Raw genomic sequence first — 16759 nt, forward strand, 5'->3', positions numbered from 1 at the left:
TATTTGTCAAGTTATTTTCTCAATTATTCGAAACCCATGTCAACACAATACAAATTCACAACTGTGGCAGCAGAATCCTATAGCCCCCAACTGACAATGTGCTGGCCATTAATACTATTTGGTGCTCTAAGGCCCTTGGGACAAGTTCATGCTACATAAAACTGCATAAAATAAAAGAAGATGCACTCCTCCATCTTTTCAACCTTACCTGATTACCCTTGTAATGTCATATGTTTTCTGTTAGAGAAACTTGGCATTCAAGAGGACGTGGAGTGTGTAGTAAACAAGGTAAACATTTAAACGGACCTTTGTGTTAAGGCTCTCAATCATATCCATCAGTAGCTACAGTAATTCTCACCAACTAAATGTTCTTTAAATAACACTAGGTTTTAGCCAGAATGGGTCACTATTATTTTCTACATTTGGACAATGTCTTTATTTCTCACCAGCCACAAGTATGTCCTCATGTCACTGTACAACCTTTTCATGATTAAGATTACAAAACAAATATGGAGTGGAAGTAAAGGGCAGGGCATAGGTGGGGATGCAACTTCCATTTTGGGTATATAATAGTGTTGGACCCCCCCCCAAAGTGTTAAGTTACTATGAAATAAAATATCAGCTGTAAACAAAGCAGTTAAATGAATTACAGCAGCTACATGTCCTCTGGAGAACCCAGGCAGAATTTGTTGAAGGGGCTTTCGCCTCAAATTAACAGGTCACATAATGTCTGGCAATTAATTTGTAACCGAACTGTAAGCAACCCAAGGTTTATCTAGCTATTTTTACTTTTATTTGTATTTACTTTAAAGGATTCAAACTAGTCCGAGGAGGAGGGGTTCTGCTCATAGAAGGAAGGTATACTGGAAATAGGGAGAATGTTCTTGTAGACCAAGCTCAATGACATCGGTGCACAGGCAACGCCAACCTAGCGGCAACTGCCAAAGCCTGGAAATCCCTCACAAGATTATACATTTAAAGCGCATCCAATCACATAACAACGTAACCCCAACACATACAAAGGTTTGTTTGAATCCATAATACATTCAACCATTCAATCGATTGTACATACTAATTATATATTGCTTGAGTTCTGTGAGTATGAAGTATAGGTGTAGAAAGGTTGTCCAGGTGCAAGGTACAGAGCCTTGAAAAGTATACGTAAGAGCAATAGCACCAGATACATGGCGGAGAAGACCTAGGGGATCTAGGTGTGGTTGGCCGAGACAGGGCCGGCCTAACACATGTGCAAGCTGTGCACCTGCACAGGGCCGCCAAACCCCACGCCAATATATATCCTTAGATACATATTTGCGTGGCGGCCCCTGGCAGGGATTTTGCGGTCTCGGGCCCCCTACCTACACTCCCTGCTCAGGGCCTCCGTGAGCCTAGAGCCGGCCCTGGCCGAGCATCAGTTGTGCATGTAGTCAGGCATCACAGGACATGAATATGTTCAGTTTGGTCCTGAACAGGAGTGATGAGGAAAGTCTTAGAATGACAAGTATTTCTAGTGTATAAGGAGGCACAAGTAGGATGTATCTATTCATGATCTTCCTTCACAGGCTCTCTAGATGGGTTGCAGGGAGAAGGAATTGGCATGTGTTGCTCACTGTCCTACTAAGATAGCTTTCCAGTAAGGCAATCTGGCTTGCGTTAGTGTATGGCATTGCTGATGGTGCAGTAGGACTTCAACATAATGTGGACTGATGAGGGAGACAGTGCTGATATTATAGGATTCAATGGTGTGGTTGAATGTTGTAAGATTGATGTTAGGGGAGAGCAGCGTGGAAGACTGACTGCAAAGCTGCTCGGCTGGAGTCACTAAAACAAGTGAGAAGTGTTACATTCCTTGGTGGCTATGCATTTCTCAGTCTATATGGGAGATTACAGAGGCTGGCAGAGTGAAGTGAATGTTTGTGTAAAAGAGGAAAGGTTTTATCTTCTTGCAGTCACGGCTGCTGCCTGAAAGGAGCAGGGGGGCGGGGTGGGCATGGGGCGCCAGGTCACAATATATATATATATTTTTTAACACTTACCTCCCGGCCGGCTGGTTGGCCGCCGCTGCCGTTCCTGCGTCCTCTTCCTGGCTTCGTGAGACACATGAAGCAGGAAGCACCAGGGCTCCCCCAGCCAATCACAACGCTTAAATGCAGCGTTGTGATTGGTCTGAGTGCCATGACATTTTCTCCATACAGGCTGTAATGCAGCCTGCATTGAGAAGGGGAAAGTGCCATGACTGGTTTGGGTGGCCCGAGAGGGCAGACCAGACAGTCGTAGAGCACTTAGGAGGGTTGCACCACTCCTCCTCTGCTCTTCAGTCCCACCCTGCCCCTAACGCAAGCTGCCGCAGCAGGAGGACAAAGTACAATGATAATACTATTAGTTATCATTTTATTGTTTCCTTTCTTTTCCTGCTCAGAGGCAATGGGGCGACACTCCTCCGCCTTAGCAGAGGAGCAGCCACTAGAATGCTCGAGTGGTACAAAGTTTAGAGCCACAACTGTGTCTAATTATTGTGGGTTACACAATGTGGGAGAATTCATTATTAAATCTCTTCATTTAATTTGAGGAAAACTGCCTACACCCCTAACTGGACAAGGCTAAAGCAGAAAGTCATATTATGGATGCCATATCTGATGAGGCCTTATGGTACAGTTCGCTGTCACTGGCGTACAGTGGGTTGAGATATCCTTTTTGGCCGGCAAGTGACCCCGCACTTTATCTGTGTAGTAAGATTGGCTAGTTAACACTAATAGTTTGAACTTAGGTGGAATGATGCATATTGTTGATGCAGATTACCTGAGTCAAATATAATTAAAATCACACCAAGTGAGAGGAATAACATAGGATTTAAGGCAGTGGAGCAGGATCTCTACCATTAAATACATATGTGCAGTTATTCGGAACTTAGGAGTCCCCAAAGAGGTGGTATTGTATATAGTACAACCAATCATGCACCTATCGAGTGTTATAGAGGATTGTAATGCTCTTTCTTAGTGCAATGTGAGCACATCCTGTATATGCTGTAAGGAGTTATAGCACAAATCTTAAAAAAGAAAGTACAAAGCCCCACCTTGTTAAATGCCTACTGAGTTCATGAACTTCCATTTCTGTACTTTTAAACTCGTTCAGCTCTTTTCGAATGGCTGCCTGTAATATAAAAAAAAATACACGTTTATGAAACTGCATAAACCAAACATCCAGGCTCATGCTCCACTAAGCTTTTTTGCATCTGTAATCACATGGACAAGACAGATAAATATTAAATTATAATTAAGCGGCAGATTCGTAAAGATAAAGTAGTGTATCTGCTGAACCTGTATAGTACTGTGTGCCTGAAAATGGTCGTGGGCCTGGAAGTAGTGGAATATGAGAGTGCCTTCTGTCTGTTAAGCCAGGCACACACAAGTAAATTAGGAACTAATGTTGGTTCAGTTGACCTATATGCTGTACCTACAAAGACGTACCACTTGCACATGTATAGAACTCTGAACTTCCTTCCTACAGAAAGTGGTGAAGCTTCCTTCAAGAGATGTGTTATACAGTTTTGCTATTTAGCAATGTACGCACACAGCATGTATATTCCTTCACCTTTGCACAACCTGACCTACTGACCACTAACTGCAGTATGTATGTGAAGATGTATAAGATAGTGAGGGTGTTCGGGAACTTCCAGGTAGTCAAACTAGAACCTCAGTTTTCACTACCAAAATATTATGGTGATATTCAAACACCCATGTGAGGTGTTTAGCAAAAGGGGCCACCTTATGCACCAGACTAACAGCTAAAAAAGCACAGTACACTCACCCATCTTGAGCTCGAGCACCCAACTAGCATGATCCAAGTGGGATGTGTCCTACCCGAGTATGAGCTGAAACATTTACCTTGTGTTGCAATTGATCAGATGGTGGTTCGCAAAGGGCAAGTGGACTTGGGAGCATTTCCAGGCCTTAGCTCTTACACAGTGACTATGTGTGTGCCGGAAGCCATCAAAATGACCTACCTGTGTTGATGTTTTTGTCGTTGAGGTTAAAAACCGCATGCAGAACGGCAAGGGTGTAATGTATTGTTGTTATAAGCCGTTTGTCAGGATACATTATTTACACAATTCTAATGTCCCCAGGGTTAGCCTCTTTCTCTCAGTCTCTGAATTACAAATGGTGAACCAAATTGGAGTTGAAAATTTAACTGAACAGAACCATGACCTTATATATGAGTCAAATATTGGGTGACGCTTGGTAAAAAAAAATCCCTCCAATATTCCATATTTGTGAATGCAGGCATTCCCGCTTTCCCTCTTCTCTAATTAGCATTTTTCTCATGTACAAAACCTTCCATTGCACATATGTTCGACCCTCCAAACATGTAATGTGTTCAGTGATTACATGGTTCGCACTCTAAATCCTAGGACTTTCCTGTAAAATGAGAGATATTTTTCTGGCAAGAACATGGGGACATAGGTAGAATAAAAACCTCCTCTAGGCAACAGAAAGTGGGTCCGCATCTACCTTACAGCCCTTTAATTTCATCTAGCCAGGAGATACTGCACCCTAATTTACAAGGTGTGTGTGAAATTTTTTTTTTTTACATTTTTTTTTTATTAATTATAACACAAGAGTAGAAATGTACATTTCGGGTATCATTGGTATAACATATTACAGTGGCGAACGGGCAGATGAAATGAAGAAATACAATCCAATTGTAGGCCTCTGGAAAGTATCAATACCAGCCGGAGCTGGGTCAAAACAATACAAGACAAATAATCATAAGCAAACATTATCAGAATCTGCCCACCAAGGATACAGGATATAAAATTAGACACTCGACACCCGAATATGCATAACAACAGGCTCAGGAGAATATGCCACATCTCTTGTGGAGAGGGGAAAAGGGAAAAGATAGGTCATAGAACAAAAGAAAGGAAAAATTAAAAAAAAAAAAAATCACAACCCCCCACCCTGCACCCCTGCGGATGGCTACGACCTAACCCCACTAGCAGTGTGCCTGTCGCCCCCTAAACTACACCCCAAGGAAGGGAAAAGACGGAGGAGGAATATCTTACGACCCAATGCGGGCTCCCGGACTACCCTCCCCCCCGCCGCGAACAGATGTTCCCCACCATGGTACTAAGAGAGGTAAAGCAGACTTATAAGCAAACTGATGGAGAAATCACCAGGAGAGAAAATACCATCCCGCCCAGCCCCAGACATAACAGAGGCAGCAAATCCCATTGTCGAACACAGTCAGTACACCAAAGCCAAAAAAGCAGAATCCCATATGGCCCTCACTCCCACCGATACCACCCAGCAGTGTCAAAGGAAGTCCCTGTACAGAATTAAAACAGTCAAGTTCAACCCTGGCCTCTACGATCCATCACACAAACCCTCTCCGATAGGACCAGCACAATAGCAAAGGAGTCAGAACGCTGTAGAAAGGGGAGAAGATCAATATAGCATGAAAGGGTCAGAAGAGTCAAGTCTCGAAGTCTATCAGGGATACGAAAGTCAATCCAAGGAATATCGATGGAGGTCCCCAGAAACGAAGAAAGAAATGAGTCCTGTGAGGGCGATGACTTTGCCGAGTTTGCTGGCTGGTCAGGGGCTCCAGTCGCGGGCCGCTGTAGTTGCGCACATATAATAGGCGTCAGATTAGAACGATGCTCGGGGTTCTCCTCCCGGATAAAATCAAACTTTGCGGGGGTCACCATATGGTGCGGGTCTGACTCTGGGCTAGGGTCCAGTCTCGATGCGTACGGTTAGGTTGTGGAGAGCAGCCTCCATTTGCCAGTGAAGAGCCCCGATGGCGGCCATGACGGTCCCCAGTGTCGGTCCACACGCCGTCCGATCCATCTCCGCTTAATCGATGACAAAGCAGGTCATCAACCCCGGAGGCCGGCTACTCCGGGGAAACCGAGTGGGGTGGGCGAAGTCGACTGGCGACTGTCAGGCTGTGCGCTCTGTACACCGCTGCCGAGAGCGGGGGGCCCCCCCGCGGACCCCCAGGGCTGCAGCAGGGTCCCAGGAACCGGACCCCCACTCACCACGGCATCCACGTCTCGTCGCTGTCTAGCGAATATACGCAGGGACTCGAGACAACCACCAGGATCGAGAATTTGTGTCACTCCAATGAGACCGGACCCTGCCAGGTACCCGCGGCCGATGTTGTTCAACTGAAACCCGGCTGGGTCAGTACTCGAGGCCCCGGCTTACAGTCTGGAGAAGGCCCGAAAATGACAGACGGTGTAACTTCGTCAAAAAAGGTGATAAAGACTCCGGGATTGCGTTCCTGGACTCAGTGACGATTCGGACACACGGGAGTCTGGCGGGAGGTCAGGATTAAGTTCAGGATATATCCACCAGCGACGGAGGTCGATGTGTGTGAAAATTTGATAGTGGAGAGCGTGACAGATACAACCAACTATTTAAGTGTATGTCAGATGGTTGTCGCTGGTGATTGAATACATTAGTCACCAGAGATAAATATTTGTAGTACATTCTATATTCTCCTTCAGCACAACCTTTTTATTCAATGATCACATTTAGAAGTCAATCGTAAGTGCAGCTGAACCCTTTACTCCTGCTTTTCTGATGGTCTAGCAAGGTTAACAGGCAGCATGAACAGGTTAACAAATAAAAGCAGAGTGGTGAAATGTATTGCACAGCAGATAGGTCTAAACATGTTACGCAATATGCAGAACCTCCTGTAAAGGAACAGATAGCGAAGCGTTGCCTAAACAGGGGTATCACTCCAAGAAATAGAAGAAAGAACATTTAGGGGAAACATCTCTCCAGTTTTTTGGGGATGACAATTTTTAACTTGTCCATGTAATGCCTACCTTATCAGCTGCTGTGAGTCGTGTCCAAGGCTTGTCTGCCCGCCTGTCATAGTCCTGTGCATCCGCCAGTTCCACATAGTCACTGAAGCGTATGAGAATCTTCTTCTCGCGGAGCTCTTCAACAGTCGGCCTCTGACTTAGCTGCAGGATTTAAAGAAAGAACAGAATAACTTTTTCGAACAGTACTGCTTCTCACTGATATCATACCTGCTTCAAGGCACCCAACACACTGTGTCAAACCCCATCATGTCCACTGGGCCTTTCCAGTTAATAGATTCACTTGCGCACTCCAAAACCTCTACTCAATCTCAGCTTCTTAGTGGTAATTCCCAGGGACTAATGGAGAAGCTCACCCATGTCTGATACCACTTTTAGGCAAGGCATGGCTTCCCATTCAGTATCTAACTTGCTTCGTAAATGAAGATCACTTATTCAAGTCCGTAACCCAGACCTCTTCCAGCACCAGATTATCATCTCTGGTTTTAGGGTCCCCTTTTCACAGAAGATATGGGCGGCTTCCTCCTCCATATCTAGTTTCGTGAAGGACATGAATGGTTTATGAGGTTGCAGAAAAAATAAAGCTCTCAGACAATCTCACTGCTCCTTGAGAATCTGCATTAATGGAATTAAGAATGATTATCACGCGGATATGGAACAGAGGCAGTGGAACAGGAAATCAGAATGCTTAATTTGAGGTAAAAAACTACCTGCAAATGCCTGCTCATGAAGTATTCTGAGGCTGCCACTTCACTGTCACCATGGCATATTTGCCTTTCCTTAAACATAGATCCTAATCTCTCCACTATCCTTTTTCCGCTGTTGAAAATGCCAATTTTCCTTTTTAGAGAGGGGGCAGGGAGGTCACAGGGCAGCACAGAGACTCCGCCAGGTGCGCTAGCTCTGCTAAAAACAAAAATGTGAAATGCCTGGTTCTCATATAGAGTGTCTGGTGTTCTCGGACCAAGGATTAAGTAAAATAATCCCTGATAGTTGCCAGTAATAGCAGGGTTTCTTGCCAATTCTGGGAAGTGATTAATAATCCCTTCCTCGAAGACTTCCCCAAAGCTGAGACTGCTTTGGTCATCAGCCCTACCAGTTGGGTTCAGCATTATAAAGAACTTTCCGGCTCTGTCCATTTATCTCCCCTCATGAGCGTACTACGATGGATGACTCAAAGGTATCAGATGTTGGATGGGCCATTAAGATGGACGAAGTTATAGCAGCCATTAACAGATGGCCCGCAGGCAAGGCACCTGGCTCTGACGGGGCACCACCGATCTCTATAAAGACAACATCGATTTTTAGGCTCCTCTCTTAACAATCGTCCTAAATGGTGTATCCATGGTTGGCCTACCGAAATCTTGGTCACACTCTGTTATAGTACCCATTTTAAAAAAGGGGACAGAGGTAGCCCCAAATGTTAACAGGTCCATCTTTCTGATCAACTTTATAGCGAAGATCATGAGTAGAATCATTCTAGACAGGCTTGAGGTCTGGGCCCAGGATAACAATATTGTGTCTCACCTACAATATTGGATTCAGGGCATGATTAGGCACTGTGGGACAGTGCCTAAACCTTCCATTAATGATCAATAAATACACTTTGGCCAAGGCATGGCAAATTTACCTAGCCATCATGGACTTAAAGTCCGCCTTTGATCATGTGAGTCGTGTCAAGCACTGGAGCATCATGCTAGAAATGGGAGTTGAGATCAATATTGTTAATTTTCTTAGAGAACTACACAGTGAAGTCTCTGCTTCTGTAAGGTTTGTTTCTGTGGGGGAAACTACCAATCGCTTTTTACTTTCTAGGGGTGTACAGCGGGACTGTGTGTTGGCGCTCTTTTTATTTACGCTTTATACTAACGGCCTTGAACACCACCTTGTCAATCTAAATTTTGACGTGCTGCATATAGGTACTCATTTGGTTCCTGTACTAGTCTATGCGAACTTTACAGTTTTAATTTCCAGCCTTCAACTTGGCCTGCAGAAGGTTTCAGATAGCTATGTGAGGTTCACGAATGAACTGAAGTTGACTGTAAATCACTCCAAAACCTATACTATGGTCTGAAAACTAACAAGTGCAATACCTCTTTTTTATTAATGCTTCCAAAATTGAACCAGTTTCTCATTTTCCCTGCCTGAGTATACTCTTCGACGATTAATGTACTTGGAATCAATTAGGCACTGTTATCGCTGCCAAGTTTTCTTGTCCTGTGGAAGGCCTGTTCAAATTTACTAAAAAGCTAGACCCCAAACATCCAAATGAGTTTCTGACAGTTTACAAAGCTTAATGTCTGTCAGTTGCTCTCTATGGCTCTGGAGTTTGGAAGACAGAAGGTTTTAAAGCATTCAGAGCATTGAGAATAGTTGCCTGAAAAGGTTGCTGGAGGTTGCATACAGTAGCATTAATACTATTTAAGTCACGCAGAACTCGGCCTTGACTATGACATTGATCCTATTATAACCCTCCCACTTCTTTTGTGGTTAGCAATCTGGACAAAGACCAAATCCAACTTTAGTAGTAGTGTGATTAGGGATTGTAGGCACTTAGATAAGGCTACCCATATCCTCGGGCTTATGTACATTAAAAATATGATTAATACTCTGCGCATTCCGGATTTTTATAATTGTCCTGAGGCTCTTTCGACAGCGACAGACCATCAAAAATTATTATTGGAAGTAGACCAGGCATACTAGAACTTGCACTGAATCAGACAAACGTACAGTAATTTTGTACAGCCCTTTGAATTCTATACCCATCATTGAACCGTTCCTTATATGGGTTGGTAACAACTACCAGCAGGTCTTGTTAAGCAGATTGAGATTTAGCACTTTTCATTATTTGGTGGCTTTTCCTGATCCTGTCAGACTATGATTCTTTCCACATGTCCATGTCATAATCGGAATTGCCCATACGTTGAGCTTCCTTGATTGTGCTATGTTGATATTTCTTACTGTTTATGTATGTTTTTTAACATCACCATCTAATTGTACATGTTGCTTGTGTAGTTTTTTCTAACTTTTTTTGGTTGGAGGCACATTAACAAAGAGTTCATCTACAAACTGACCTATGATTTTGATTGTCTCGACCATGCACCCACAGCTACACTATGATGAATTAATAATGATTTGATTAGATTATTGGAGGCTAAAACTGGGAATTGGTTAGGTGATTCACTTTTCGAGTCGACCAAGGAAGCGACTGTAGGATGCGAGGTGGGCTCCTAATTTTGACTGTGACATGAATGCTACTTTAGAGGCAGATGATTTTCAATAAATTTCATTTAGAGTGTCCAACCGGACGTAAACCATGCCTAAGGCTATAAAGGCCTACATGACTTATCAACATGAATAGGGTTGATGTTGTACAGTGAGTGTAGACATGCTAAACTGCTGTCTCATGGCTAGAATTCTCTCAAGATGGAAATGAAAGCCCTACTGAAGAACCTACTACTGCTGCTTCTATCACTGAAGGGTATGTGATTGCATCAGATGACATTTCTTTTGATTGAAAAACAAAGATTGGGATGTGATTTAAAAACAAGGGAAATATTCCCTCAGTGTTTTCTGGAAATAAGCCAGTTGTCTTGGCAAGTAACTTAATATATTCCAATAGTCACAAATGGGCTGCTACACATTGAGACAGCCTTTGCAAAAACCCAGAGCTGAGATCTATCTGAATGGTCGACATGCACTTGTAATTTATGATGGCGAACTTCGAATACTGGTCATGCACACTATTGACTCTATTTGGAAGCAACCATCTTCCTGACCGACAGATGTCATTTCATCTCCTGCCTGCAACAAGATTTGAGCTAATGTCACCAGCTGGGAGGGTGCCTCTGTGAGAAAATGTTCCAGATCTTAAAGATCAAGAATCTGAATTAATAAAATCACAGACTGTTCCACAACGTGTTTGATGACCCCATGTAGCAAAGTGAATGTTCTTCAAAAGAACTGGAGAAGTTGCCTACCATCTTGGAAGATTTGAAAGAGGAACTAGAGGAAAGATTACAAAATAGCCCCTGGTGATGATTTTCAAGCTGCAATTGTTCTTGGGTGATGAGTGCCTATTGACTGGAAAAAGAAAATACTCATTTTTCCTTCTGGGATTCATGTTCTAGAATTTTGAGTTGTGTCTTGCATCCCTGAGGAGATGTCATCCTGCTGTTTTATAATAGATGTTTTATGGGAGCATACATGCAACTGATTAGCTTTTATAGGGTTTAAGCCTTTTTTTACCTTCATTAGATTGGTACAGCTAAGAATCTATTCCCTCTGTTGCACATGGACCCATAAATTAACTGCTTAACTCAAATAACCTGTATAGATTTCGAAGGATGCAACATAGCATAGCAAATGCAGCAAATATACGATTCATGCACAGTAAATGATTTACTGGGGTGGAAGGAGGAACCAGTTCTCCACCGTAATGGGAACCTGAAGCCAATGGGAAATAAAAGGTGTCTTTAGTGGTGACTGGAATCAGCGGCTCAAAAAATAACCTCTGCGTATTGCCTTATGGTACACATTGGAAACCACAAGTCTTGTAACCTCATTGTTAGCAAAAATACTGTTGTGTACTGTTCAAAGTTTGGAGGGCAATCGGGAATGGTTCTACCACGTCTTAAAGCTACAATCAGAGGGCTAGCTTTACTCTCATTTTATCTTTGGTCGTTCTTGCTAATGTGTTAACTTCTAAATAGATAAACCTGAGAAATCAAAGGACCTGAGTGAGTGTGTTGGTTGTGATCTGTCTGCGGTTAATCTGGCAGCTGATTTGGAGACACAAACCAACAGGTGGTGGCTCATTTTGGTGGCCAGAACGTATTATTATTTGTAGGGGACACAAATCATCCCCAAGGGGATCTCTGGGCGCCTGGGTAACAGACAACCTAGGGGCATATTATCAAGGGGGTTTATCTCCGCTTTTTTGGCTTTAAAAGCCAAGAAAGCGGAGATAAAATTATCTCCCTATTACCTAGCTGTCGCTAACACCAGTTAGCGCCAGCTAGTAGGAGATAGCGACCATCTTGGGCCCCACTTTGCATGTCAGTGATATTTATCACTAATGACATGCAAAGTGGGCGTGCCAAGATGTTAGCGACTGGAAACAGTCGCTAACATCGCTATCTCCTATTACCAACTTATGGAGATATTCGCGCTAAGCGCGAATATCTCCAAAAGCTAACACCTGCCCTGAGTAGTTCTTAGCCATGTGATCCAATGGGAGGTGGATAACATGGCTAAGAGCATTAGCTCGGTAATGCATGAATATCGCTGACTTTTCAGCGATATTCATGCATTGCGGCCGATTTTTATCGCATTTGCGATAAACCTTGGTAATACCAAGGTTTATTTGCGATAAAAATCGCCGCAGCTCAGCGGTAAATTTTTGTCTCTAACCAAGCAATAGCGATAATTATCGCTATTGCTTGGTAATATGCCCCCTAGTGTGGGAAATGCTCATTAAAACAGCCATGTTTTAAGATGTTTCTTAAAGAGAGCCAGAGTGGACATGCCCGAAGATCCCCGGGCAGACTGTTCCAGTACCTGGCGGCTAGATAGGAAAAAGCACGGCCACCCATCTTAACTTTCCTGATTCTCCGTGTGCAAAGAAGCTTATGGCCACTAGATCTGAACTGGTGAGCTGGTACTTACCATTCTAGTTTCTTAGTTAGGTATCCGGGGCCTAGCCTAACTTATTTTTCATTGTCACATTTCGATCGACGCAAGAGCGAAAGGCAGAAAAGTGAAAAAGCAGTAAGAAAAGAAAGATAGCAAAACAGTGGTCAAGAGAAAGTAGGGATGAAAAAGAACTTGTGAGATAGGGACAAGAAAGGTAGCGTGGTAGAAGAAAGAGACTCAAGTTGGGTTTGAAACTAACTAGCTTTGCCCTTCAGCAACCCTGCCATTTGACAACACCTGCAGCAGGCTCCATAAGAGTCACTGTATGTTTTTATGGTACAAATTAAGCACCACTGAAGGATAAAGTTATTGCTATGCTATCTTCCACACCAAAAAACAAGAAAATAGCAACACTGCTGTCAAGCTCATGTCCATGCTTAACAGCTGCAGCTGATCGAGGACCCTGACCAAACTGCTTATTATGACTTAGTGTCAGTGCTGCACACAAAAGAGTTCAGAGAGGAATTGGTTTAAGACACAAATGCTGTGTGCTGTATTCTGTTTGAAGGAACTTTTTTTTAATCCATATAATGATTTTCTGGAAGACGTGATTAATTCCAGAAATCTTCACCAACCCCCTGCTGGGAGCAATCAACTCATTCAGTTTCCAAGAAGCTGCGGCCATTTTGTTTCCATCCCGCATCAAATGAGTAGGCCTAAAGACGGTCATCAAACGTCCTTTCAGAACATGCTTTGATTGTGTCTAAATGTCACTGCTGATAGTTTAAGTTCCAACAACTGCGCTTGTTTGTGATTTATTTAATTTACAATCCAATTTCAGCACCGACAGGCTCCGCGGTGAAAATGCAGCTTCCTATTGTAAATGGAAATTCTTTACGCTTCAGCAATCACACTGCAGTAAGAGCAAATGCATTAAGCGGCATATGTTTTTGTGATATGAATCTAATATAACTGATTACTTCATTAGAGCAATGATCCTACTACTGAGAATAAAGTGATTGACCTGGAGCAATGGAGGATGCATTAGTCCTAAGGAATAAAAAAATATATTCAGCGTGAAAAGCTAACAACTGCTCAGTCATTGAGAAGCCTCAGGAGCCAGGCCTGGAAAAAATCCAAAATCGGGCCTAATATGAAGCCAACAGGAAGGAGAAATTAAAATGCATCTCTAAAACCATTGAATAAATTTACCTTAATATGACAACGAAAGAGGAAAACATTGTTTATGTACAAACGGCCAGATTCGGCAAACAAATGAGCTCCAAAATATTTATTTTTTTAAGGAAAAAAAGAAGGTGACAAGCAAGCTTCAATAGGGCAAAGGCACCAAAACAACATACAAATGCAAAAAAGAGGAACACTTAATGTAAAATTAGGAGAGTGTGCCTAATTCTAGGATAACCTGGCTCCACATTCAATGTCACCAAAATAAATGTACTTTACCTCAACATAGGATAGAGACATTTTCAGTGCTTTAGGTGGTGGTTTTGATATTCCTCTAAATCAGAGGTCTTCAAACTTTTGAAGGTTGAGCCCCCCCCAGCAGATTTTTTTTAGATGTTGGGCCCCCCCCAGCACCTGACAGAAATTTCCGGAATCGACCGCCATGCGCACATTCCGGGCATATCCAGCAAATAATGTTCAATACAATAAGAGTGTTTAGTAAACTGCAGGTTTGTGAGTGAGTGTGGTGAAATGACAGAAGCTTATTACGCAGCCTAAAACACCACTTTCCAAGATAAAATGTTCATAAATTGTTCATAGATGTTTCCTTTTGTAATTTAGGACGAAAACCTTAATGGGGCACAACATGCCCATACTTGTGTACATGGGTGAGTGAGGTGACCGTATGAATTTGGGTGCGCATGTTAGTGCAGAGTGGGACGAATTAATGTATGGTTAGTGGTGAGCTTATTGGAGTGAGATTGCAGATTGAGCAGTGAGGAGGACAGGTGAGTAAAGTGTCATGACTGGAGGTTGAGTAGTGTGCTCGTGCGACTGCGGGGTGAGGTACAGAGTGAACAGCGCTAGTGCATTGTGAGTGAAGAGTGATCACTGTGAGTGGAAGGTAAGTGGGTGAATGGTGTGAGTGCAGGATGTATGACGTTACAACGCATGCTTTTACAACACATGCCATTACGACGCAGGTTTTACAACGCAAGTCATTACAACGACTTGCGTTGGGGGGCGCTGGATAGTGAATAGTTTAATTTACTATTCCAACTCCAGTCCCTGTGGATAGTAGGGAAGGTGTTGGATAGTAATTAAACTATTCCCTATCCTAGAGCGCCCTCCAGCGCAATTCGTTGTAATGACTTGCGTTGTAAAAGTTGCGTCGTAATGGTAGTGCGTTGTAAAAGTTGCGTTGTAAAGGATGTTTCCCGTGAGTGCATGGTGATCACTGTGAGTGCAGGGTGAGCGGGTGAATGGTGTGAGTGCATGGTGATCAGTGTGATTGCAGGGTGAGAGCGGGTGAATGGTGTGCGTGCATGGTGATCAGTGTGAGAGCATTGTGATTGCTGTGAGTGCAGAGTGATCACTGTGAGTGCAGAGTGATCACTGTGAGTGGAGGGTAAGTGGGTGAATGTTGTGAGCGCATGGTGATCAGTGTGAGCGCATTGTGATCGCTGTGAGTGCAGAGTGATCACTGTGAGTGCAGAGTGATCACTGTGAGTGGAGGGTAAGTGGGTGAATGGTGTGAGTGCATGGTGATCGCTGGGAGTGCAGGGTGAACGTGAAAGTGAAGGACGAGAATGAGGAGTGAGTGGTCTGAATGCAGGGTGCATTACCAGACACTTGAAGTAACTCAGCATGTTATTGGCGGCAGCGAAGGGTTTCAGATTTGTTAAACTATTGCTATTATGGCAGTAACCAGGGATCAGGGTGGAGGAAATAAATAATGTGCTGATCTCTCAACAAACTTCCAGTCTCATGATTAGGCTTGCCAGCTTATTATTTTGATGTCACAGATGGTATAAAAATAAGCAGTCACCTAAAATTGTATTTTCAGCACTTGTCTGTGCAGACTTTGAACAGCAAATATAAATTGAAAGAACTTTTAATTGTTTTCTAGAGCTGCCTGAATGATCCATGACTGATAATAAAAGGGAATAAAGACAGAAAAGTAACATTAAAAATGAATACATACTTCTTATTTATAACCATATTTAGCAATTTGCAGGCTGTTTAAACAACACATGGTTGGCTGGCATTTTGCTCGCCTGTCAGTTTAATTTTAAAAGAAACTTTCAGGGACGTTTTAGGGATTTTGGGGGCTCTGGGCGAAATGTATTTTAGGGGCCCCTGTTCGGACCAGCTTTGATTTTATGATCCAGTCTCAGCTCTTTCATGCCTTCTTTGGTCAAATACTAAATGTGTATACATCTAATATTCAGGGATAGTGATGTGTGTTTTTAGTATGTAACACAACAGCAGTTCACTAATATTACTGCAAATAATCTCGGTCACACCCTCCCATTTCTCATATGTGAGGTCCTGTATTGAGCTATAATACACTTTTTTAATGGATGTTGCATGACACAAACACATTTTGTCTGCAAAATGTCTGTAATAGACTCTTACACATTAAAAATGAATGATAGTAAAACGCTATTTACAACATTGTGTTCGAAAATTATTCAAGGTAATGAGGGCAAGACTCTGCAAGAGCTGGCTCTTTCAATCCCCCCACCCCCTTTGAAAGGCTGGGGCCCTGGCCCAGAGCCCGCTTTGCCCATGCTTAAAACTTCTATGGAAACTATCTCCTTTCTGGGAAGAGCTAACTCTCCCAGGAGGGGGTTAATTCCTACAGCGGAAATGCTTCAGCTGCAGTGGGAGGCAAGGGGTCTCCTCTGCTAAAACTGAAAGCGTGTCTGTTTGTTTTCTTTCAGGTTTTAGCAGAGGAGACCCCTTGCCTCCCACTGCAGCTCGAGCATGTCAGCGACTTATTAACCCCCTCCTGGGAGAGTTATCAAGACACAAGAATAGGTCGATTTCCCCTCCCTCCCCCCTCCAACCATCCCGGAGTAAACGCTAGGAAGGCTTGGGACGGACACAGGAAACAAAGAGACGACTGGAGTGGAGTTCGCGCCCCCCCCTGGGATGGTGTTGCGCCCCCCCAGGGGGGCGCGCCCCACAGATTGAGGAACTCTGCTCTAAATGCACATACAGGCAGATCTGGAGATGTTTCACAAGAACTTCTTACAGAGGTTTTAGATGATTCTAGGACTTCTAACCAGGGGAAAGCCACAAACGCATGCATTCTACCAGTGA

At 43.4% G+C, this 16759-nt stretch overlaps 1 protein-coding gene across 4 annotated transcripts in view; it reads right to left on the minus strand.

Annotated features, from left to right (window-relative positions):
- The window catches only part of PHACTR1 (phosphatase and actin regulator 1), a 646873-nt gene that overhangs the window by 8936 nt on the left and 621178 nt on the right, over window positions 1-16759 (minus strand). For all 4 annotated transcript variants that reach the window (XM_078687609.1, XM_078687610.1, XM_078687612.1 and 1 more), the window contains 2 exons: window positions 6836-6976; window positions 3074-3150 (listed from right to left, as the gene is read on the minus strand). In XM_078687609.1, coding sequence (XP_078543735.1) covers window positions 3074-3150; window positions 6836-6976 — 218 coding nt within the window. The remainder of the gene's footprint in view (window positions 1-3073; window positions 3151-6835; window positions 6977-16759) is intronic.

This window comes from Lissotriton helveticus, chromosome 4_1, assembly GCF_964261635.1.
Source record: "Lissotriton helveticus chromosome 4_1, aLisHel1.1, whole genome shotgun sequence".
NCBI classification, from domain to species: Eukaryota; Metazoa; Chordata; class Amphibia; order Caudata; family Salamandridae; genus Lissotriton; species Lissotriton helveticus.